The 8,436-nt window shown below is 49.4% G+C and overlaps 1 protein-coding gene across 2 annotated transcripts in view; it reads left to right on the top strand.

The window, feature by feature from the left end:
- The window catches only part of DRG2 (developmentally regulated GTP binding protein 2), an 8,695-nt gene extending 265 nt beyond the window's left edge, over positions 1-8,430 (top strand). Inside the window, exons 2-13 of one of the 2 annotated variants that reach the window (XM_057381289.1) lie at positions 908-1,074; positions 1,959-2,048; positions 3,125-3,185; positions 4,140-4,230; positions 4,585-4,657; positions 4,807-4,897; positions 5,079-5,176; positions 6,022-6,098; positions 6,756-6,844; positions 7,674-7,732; positions 8,146-8,199; positions 8,282-8,430. In XM_057381289.1, coding sequence (XP_057237272.1) covers positions 908-1,074; positions 1,959-2,048; positions 3,125-3,185; positions 4,140-4,230; positions 4,585-4,657; positions 4,807-4,897; positions 5,079-5,176; positions 6,022-6,098; positions 6,756-6,844; positions 7,674-7,732; positions 8,146-8,199; positions 8,282-8,368 — 1,037 coding nt within the window. In that variant the 3' untranslated portion in view covers positions 8,369-8,430. Of the gene's footprint in view, positions 1-792; positions 1,075-1,958; positions 2,049-3,124; positions 3,186-4,139; positions 4,231-4,584; positions 4,658-4,806; positions 4,898-5,078; positions 5,177-6,021; positions 6,099-6,755; positions 6,845-7,673; positions 7,733-8,145; positions 8,200-8,281 lie in introns of those variants that run through there. The other variant, XM_057381288.1, reaches the window with a different exon arrangement.
- The last annotated feature ends 6 nt before the right edge of the window (positions 8,431-8,436 follow it).

Consider the following 8,436-nt stretch of genomic DNA (forward strand, 5'->3'; position numbering starts at 1 on the left):
ACTGTGGGGGCTCGGGGTTGGGGGAGCCTGGAGGAGGCCCATGGGGAGAGGTGGCGGTCAGGGCAGTGGGGGAGGCAGGATCGGGGGTGTTTGTGAAGCTGGGGGGTCTTTGAGGGCACAGGGGGCTGGGCAGGTTGGGAAGCAGGGTGAGGGCAGCACCGCCCCCCGGAGCTGGCAGGAGGGGACACCCCAAGTTCTGGTGGTACAGGGGGCTCAGGGTTGGCTATGGGGGTGTCCCTGAGCTGGTGTTTGAATGGTCTGGGGACTCCCCTTGGGCTCTGCAGCAGCTGCCGCTGGGGGCTGTARGCTGTGGTAAATAACAGAAATTAACATCGACAAACATGTAAGTTTCTGTTTTCATGCATCCTGGTTTTCCCTGTTACAAAGTGAGACAACTACCTTCCTTTTTTTTTTCTGGTTCAGGTGTAAATTCAAGTGTTTTGCTAAGAATAAGGCCGTAAAGTACTTTTCACCCATGCAAGMTCCAAGTTAAACATGTTTTTAAAAGTTGACAAGAGCAGGGAAAAATAAGCTGGGGGTTTTGGACTGCTGAATGTGATCAGGTGTAAGGAAGAGCTGTTTCCCAGGAGAGCTGTATCTCTTTGGTCTCTCCCTCCTCAACTGATTCCCTTCACCCCTTCATTTCTACATCTGCTCTCCTTCTGCCTTGCTTCTACAACTCGAATTTTTCGGCTGTTTCCCTCAACTCTGATTTTGTGCAGGTTCCTGGAATTTGTGCTCTCAATGCCCAGGATTCCAAAAGTGATGGARCACTTGGGGGCAGCTCTGTGCCTGGTAGTGGTTAAGATGTTGACCAAGACCCATAAGTGTTTCCTTTTAGGAAGGTTCTCATTCCTAGAAGTGAATTACCAGCAACTTTCTGCCAACCAGTGTTGGGTTTGTGTCATTCCAGCCACCGAGTACCATCTGGGCCTGCTCAAGGCAAAGCTTGCAAAATACAGAGCTCAGCTGCTGGAACCCTCCAAATCGCCGGCTGCAAAGGGCGAGGGCTTCGATGTGATGAAATCAGGAGATGCCCGGGTGGCACTGATCGGTTTTCCTTCTGTGGGGAAGGTCAGTGAGTGTCTGTGCTCGCTGTGTTTCCAGGCTGGGGTTTGCAGTGGCTGCAAGGCAGATTTGGGATCACWGAGCCATGGAATGGTTTGGGRTGGGAAGAACCCTAAAGCTCATCTYGTGAGACCCYGCCTGGAACACAGGGCACAGTTCTGGTGTCTCCAGCATAGGAAAGATGTGGAACTGCTGGAGCAAGAGGCCACTGGAACACCTCCCCTGTGGAAAGAGGCTGAGAGAATTTGGGCAGTTCAGCCTGGAGAAGAGAAGGTTGTGTGGAGACCCCACAGCACCTTCCAATATATGAAGAGGCTAAAGGGAAGCTGGAGAGAGACTCTGTCAGGGACTATAGTGACAGGAAAAGGGAGAATGGATTCACACTGAAAGAGGGGAAATTTAGGTGAAATCTACAGAAGAAATTCAGAATGGGGAGGCCCTGGCACAGGCTGCCCAGAGAAGCTGTGGCTGCCCCATCCCTGGAAGTGTCCAAGGCCAGGTTGGACAGTGCTTGGAGCAACCTGGGATAGTGGAAGGTGTCCCTGCCCATGGCAGGGGTGGCACTGGATGGGCTTTAAGGTCCCTCCCAATCCAAACCATTCTGAGATTCTATTATCCAGCTGAAAGTTGGAGATGGGGAAACACTCCTTCATTTTKTGTGCTCTGCCCTGTGGGAAGAGCCTGAAATTTGTTGTTGCTCAGCCACAGCCCTGCTGAGGAAAGGGGGGCATGCAGGATTTACCTGTGGTCTGTAACGGCATCACTGCCTCAGACTCTGTGCCTGGAACAGCACAACACAACTCCCACAGCCTGAGGAGCACTTTGATGTTGCTTGTTTTGCTGAGCCTTTTYGTTTTCCTGCCTGGTGATGCTGATCTCTTGCATTTCAGTCCACGTTTTTGAGTTTAATGACCTCGACTGCCAGCGAAGCCGCGTCGTACGAGTTCACCACGCTGACCTGTATCCCAGGAGTCATAGAAGTATGTTGGATTCTCCTCCCTCTGTCCTGGAAATGGTGGGACACCCAGCTGTGTCTGTTTTGGCACCAGCCACGCTTGTGCTGCCACTAAYAGAGACATTGAAAAGTCTCCAAAGCTGAATTTTGCTATAAACTCGTGGAGCTCTTGTGTGCTGATGTAACACTATCCTAAACTACATAACTCTTTAGGATTTTGGCTGCCTGATAAGGATTTTTGTGCTGCTTTTGGACTGACCAGAGCAATACAACAATTCTCCACTGAATTTTGTATAACTGCTCTCGGTGCCAGTGACCAGCTGGCTGCAAACCTTGACAGATTTGTTTTTAATGAAGCTTTACAGAGGCAATCTGTGTTGTGATCACTTTCAAAACAAAATGCAGCTACTCCTGTCCTTGAGGGGTTTTATTWGTGGTGGCCTCAGCATCCATGAGTAAAGCAAATGAAAAAGGGCATCAAACTGAAAAGTGTCCAAGAATAATGAGGAAATGTGGGTCAAGATGGAAAGGGGAGCTAAATAATGAAAGTWACTGTATTGGTGGGAAAAGCACTTTAATGCAACACATACAAGCACAGCTGTGAGCTGTAGGAACATCTGGAGAGCCAATGCCCAGCAAATCCTAGGAATGAGAGTCTCCTGTTTGTTTTTCCTGGTACTGTAAGACCTGCAGCACCTGAATTGTTTGATCTGTCACAGTAAGATATGTGGCACTTGTTCCTTACTGAGTTTTCTCATTAGACCAAGACAGGAAGGTTGTTTATCCTTTCCATGTCCCCAGCTTGGGAATGTGTGACTGCTGTGCTGTTTTCCTGGTGCTTTGCCCAGCTGCAGTTGTAGGGTGCTTTAGGGGGTCAAGATCTAATGTACAGCTGTGTGTGCTGCTGAACACAGCCCATAGCTCTGGAATTCGCCTCAGGACAGAGCCATCAGCTTTGTGCAGAGTTCCACTGCCCCACCAGCTCCATCCAGGTCCACCCTCCACAGCATTTGGACCCCCAGCATGTGCTTGGAGCTTTTGAGGCAGCTCAGGTGCCCTGCAAAAAGCTTTCAACTTTCCATCCTCTCATTTCCTTTTCAGTACAAAGGAGCCAATATTCAGCTGCTGGATCTGCCWGGAATCATCGAAGGAGCAGCACAAGGTTGGCTCATGTCTGTGTTCATGTAAAGGAGGGATCTGCCCTCAGTAGTGTCCCTGGGTATCTCAGATACTCACAAGTTTCCTGGGCCAAGATTTCCTACATTGTCTTTTCAAATTCTTGAGTCTTTGATCCCATGTGAGGCACGATTCCTATCCCTGAGCCCACGTCAGGGTCTATATGTAGCACAAGGATGGTTTTCTGTAGGTGGGAGCCAAAGCAAGCCAGTCACTGCTCACTCCTTGCCTGAGTGTTAAGTGGCTCRTCTGTTTTCTGGTGCTGAGGAAATCTAGACAAAGATGCTGGAGAGGCAGAAGGGGAATTAGAGCTAATTACTAACCTTGTTTGGGTAATTCCCTGCGTTCCTGTCAGTCCTCCCATGACTCCAGATTGTGGGATGAGATTTTGGCTTTGTCTCTCTGTGTTGTCATTGTCCTCATTGGCTGGTTGTGTCTGAAGATAGCTTAGGAAATCACAGAGTCATGGAACATTTGGGAAGGGACCCACAGGGATCATCCTATCCAACTCCTGGCCTTGCACAGAACACCCCAACAATCCCACCCTGTGTCTGAGAGCACTGTTTCTGGGGCTCTGGCAGCCTTGGGGCCATGCCCATTCCCTGGAGAGCCTGGTCAGTGCCCCAACACCCTCTGAGGGAAGAGCCTTTTCATAATTTCAAACCAAAACTTCCCCTGACACAGCTCCAGCCATTCTCTTGGGTGCTGTCACTACTCCCCAGAACAGTGCCTGTGTTTCCTAAGGCACCTGCTGGCACTGATCTCCTCTCTGGTGCTGCCTGGAGCTGCTGCCAGGGCTCCCAGCAGCTGACTGCAGCCAGAACAGCACCACAGGATCTTTATCCTTGCTTTCAAACTGCTGCACAGGGCAGGAATCCCCATCTGTCACAGAACTCAGCTGGTCCCTGTTGCTGATGTGCACCCACTCCTGTCTCCCCAGGGAAGGGCAGAGGCCGGCAGGTGATCGCTGTGGCCAGGACAGCAGATGTTGTTATCATGATGCTGGATGCCACCAAGGGYGAGGTGCAGAGGTGAGTGTGTGCTGGCCACAGGGCCAGCTCAGGGCTTCCCACGTGCCCAGAGAGCATGCCAGCTCCCTGAGGAGTTAATGAGGAATTAAACAATTGAATGCATGATGGAGGTTGTACTCYATGAGAAGCATCCTCCTGACTGGTGTGGTGCTCAGCTGAAGGGTCATTSCTCCAGGATGGCTCTCAGAGATGGGAATGTCAGCCTGGACAAGCTCTGCCCTGCATTGGGTGGATTTTGGGTTGTACTGAAAGCTTGTGGCAGGGCTGTATCCACACAAGAGTTGAAAAGGAAAGGTCTGGGTGTCACCTGGCCACGCTCAGCCTCACAGCTGCTAACGTGGAGTGTCCCTGCAGGGCCTTGCTGGAGAAAGAACTGGAATCTGTAGGAATCCGGCTGAACAAAAGCAAACCAAATATTTACTTCAAGGTGAGGCTTCCTGAGCTCCTGCAGGCACAGCTTGTGTCTGCCTGCCTGTTCAAACCTGAGTGCGCTGAGTGCTGCCCCTTCTGTTGGACAGGCTGAGGGGGCTGAGGATTTGGAGAATGTTCTTATGCTGTTTTTTTTGCCTCCTGCAGCCCAAGAAGGGTGGAGGCATCTCCTTCAACTCCACTGTCACATTGACTCAGTGCTCTGAGAAGCTGGTGCAGCTCATCCTCCATGAATACAGTATCCTTTCCTAAAACAGCAGATGGGCCCTTGAGCCATCAGCAGCTCGTGGTTCAAGAGGTTCCTGCTGTGGGACAGCCTTGGTGTCACTTTGGTGCTGGCTGGGTGGCAACAGGCTGTCACAAGGGAGCTCAGCCCATGTGGTGTGTTGGGATTTGGGCCTTGACAGCATCCRTCTCAGAAATCTTCAACGCCGAGGTGCTGTTCAGAGAGGATTGCTCCCCTGATGAGTTCATTGATGTGATTGTAGGAAACAGGGTCTACATGCCGTGCCTCTATGTGAGTATCCTGGACAGCCTAGTGTCTCCTGTGCCACAGGAAACATTGGAACTTCATTGAATCATGGATTGGTTTGGGTTGGAAGGGACCTTAAAGTTCATCCAGTGCCACCTCCTTCCCTGGGCAGGGACACCTTCCACTGTCCCAGGCTGCTCCAAGCCCCACCCAGCCTGATCTTGGACACTTCCAGGGATTCAGGGGCAGCCACGTCTTCTCTGGGCAACCTGTGCCAGGGCCTCCCCACCTTAATGGGGAAGAATTCCCAATATCCCCTCTAACCCTGCCCTCTCAATTTAAAGGCATTCCCCCTTGTCCTATTACTCCATGCCCTTGCTCGTGGCTCCTAAAACAGTAATGATTTGGGGTTTAAGAGGTGGAAAACAGCTCAACAGGGAGTTTTTTATAGGCTTTGGATGTGCAGCCGTGCTCTGTGTGTTCCCTGGGCCCTCTTGTGGCTGCTGCTGCCCTGGAGCAGCAGAGTTTGCAATCCTCATGCCGGGGTTTGCTCCCACGTGTGGAGCCTCTGATTCCCCTGCTGCCAGCTCCGTGCTTGGCTTTTCAGTGCTGCTCCCTKGTGTGCCAGAGGTCCCTTTAGGGCTCTGTTTGTAGCCACTGGGCCTGTATTAAATTAAAGACACCAGAGAACGTGTTCCAAGTCATCCCAAAGGGAGAATTTTRAAAGGCCAAAATTTATATTCAGGCTTGTGAATTTTAATAGTTTGTTTTACTGAGAGTCTTGGCTTATCCTCTGACARGATCTGCATTTCTCTTTCAGGTGCTGGAGCTACCTTGTAGTTTGTACATGTTGCCTTTCTGAGGGCTGTGTTGTTTTCTCTTTGATTTAGGTTTATAACAAGATTGACCAGATATCCATGGAGGAGGTGGATCGCCTTGCTCGGAGGCCCCACAGTGTTGTCATCAGGTAGGAGCTGTCATGGTGCCTTTTCTGCTGGTCTGCCTGCTGTGGGGTTCATTTCACACCCCTTCCTCCAGCTTCTCCCAAGAAGGGGCTTCTCCCAGGGCTGAAAAGCTGAGCTGCTGTGCAGCTTTTCACAGATTTTCATTCCCTGGAGAGGCAGCTTGGCTTCTCCATGCYGTCTGYAGGTCAGAGTCAAGCAGYCTGGCTTGTTTCCTTAGAAGTGCTGATGTGTCTGTTGGGGCTTTGCTGCTTCAAAGCTGCTCAWCCTTCTGGAATGATGGAATGGTTTGGGTTGGAAGGGACCCTAAAGCTCATCCCATGCCACCCCCTGCTGTGGGCAGGGACACCTTCCACTAGACAGGGTTGCTCCAAGCCCAGTACAACCTGGCCCTGTGCAATTCCAGGGATGGAGCAGCCACAGATTCTYTATGCATCTTGTTYCAGTGTTTCTCCACYCTTATAGTAAGGAATTYCTTCCTAATATCTAATCTAACSCTGCCCTCCKTCAGTTTAAGYTCATTTCACCTTGTGGTTTTCTTTTCTTGGCCTCATTAAATACTTTCCCCTCATTCTYCAGCACTTAATTAAATACATTTGACCTTGTTCTTCTGGATGCCTAAATCACAGCAGCAGTGAACAGATATCCCTGGTATTTTGCAGCTGTGGCATGAAGCTGAACCTGGACTACTTGCTGGAAAAGCTCTGGGAATACCTGGCACTTACCTGCATCTACACCAAGAAACGAGGACGTAAGTGACCACAAAATGARCAGCAGGTTTGAAAGGCACAAATGCTGCTGCTCATGGAGGGCAGACAGGCTGCCAGCAGGACAGAAACGCTGGAATTGCACCCTCCCAAATAATCTTTCAGCTCTTGGGAAAGGCTTCCTGTTCTGTCTGATCCTGCCATGTGTGGATCCCATCATGGCCTTCCTGTTGTATTTTACAAGAGCTGAATTTTCATAAGTCTTTGCATGATGTAAGGGAATAAAGTGTGCAAGTTCACAGCTTTTTTCCTTGTTATGCACACTGTTATGAACTGTTCACCCCGTCACAACCCAGAAGAAGTTTTCTGTTTCTACTGCAAGTAATTTGATGATTCCCATGCCCTTGGAAGTGCCTTTTATCCTCCTTTTGCTAATGCACTTGCAGCTTCTCCCAGTGATGAAGGCACAACTGTAACTTGCTCTGTTTGGTTGTGAGTAGCTGAACTTGGGTAGATRTGAGGAGATCAAGGAATTTTCTCTGAGCTTGTTAAGCTGTGAAATTGTGGGGATTTTGGTTTTCCTTGAGCAGGTGTGTTTTGACTTGGGTGGTTTTGTCTCATAAATCAAGGATTTGGAAAGGAGTTGGGTCAGGTGGGTTGTGAGGAAGCTGCTGACTGTGTGGAGTGGATAATTGCACTTGTGGGTAGTGGAGAGCTGATTTGATGCTTTCAGGTACTGGATCCCTGTTCTGTCTGGGAGCAGGAAGGAGGAATTTGGGAGTAGTAAGCRCAAAGGCGATGGGAGATGGTGTCAGCATTTTAGAACACACTTGATAGAAATCCAATGCTTTCCCCCCTTCTGCTTCTCCACAGAGAGACCAGACTTTACAGATGCCATTATTCTACGGAAAGGGGCCTCTGTGGAACATGTGGTAATTTTTGTGCATTTTTTACATTTCCCTGTGTGCAGAGGGCAGTTCCTCTTGGACCTGTTGTGATTTGTGCTTTGTAAAGCCCAGGACATGTCAGTGGTTAGTGGGGCTTCTCCTTTTGTTGCCTTTACCGATTTTTTCTGCCTCAGGTTTTGTTCACAGCTGCTGTAAAAGGTTTAAACAATAATTATTTAATGCAACCAGAGAAAAAAAACATGGAACCAATGGAATGGGGCTTTATGTGGGCTGGTGATTCTTGTGTCTRTTCTGTATTGTTTCAAGTGCTGTTAACTGGCTCCTTTATTGTAATTTCTGGCACTGACTTGAGTTTCTTTTAATTCCTGGGTATTGAAAAAGTTGTTTGCAAAGTGCTGTCRTTTAAACACTTCAACTTCTGCCTGTCTGTCTTGCAGTGCCATCGGATTCACAGATCATTAGCCAGCCAGTTCAAATATGCCTTGGTGTGGGTAAGTGTTAGCTACTGGAATCCCTGTCTCCAGGTGTCTCTGGCTGGTTTTCTAACCCTTCTCYCCATTTTTTGTTTTAAAGGGGACAAGCACAAAGTACAGCCCTCAAAGAGTGGGCTTAACCCATATGATGGAGCATGAAGATGTCATTCAGATCGTGAAGAAGTAACTGCTGGTGCCTGGCCTTGTCTTTAATCACTGCAATTGGAACTGACCATATAAAACAAAACAAAAAAA

Source organism: Malurus melanocephalus, unplaced genomic scaffold (assembly GCF_030028575.1).
Source record: "Malurus melanocephalus ecotype Western Australia unplaced genomic scaffold, MMel_1.1 scaffold_504, whole genome shotgun sequence".
NCBI lineage: Eukaryota > Metazoa > Chordata > Aves > Passeriformes > Maluridae > Malurus > Malurus melanocephalus.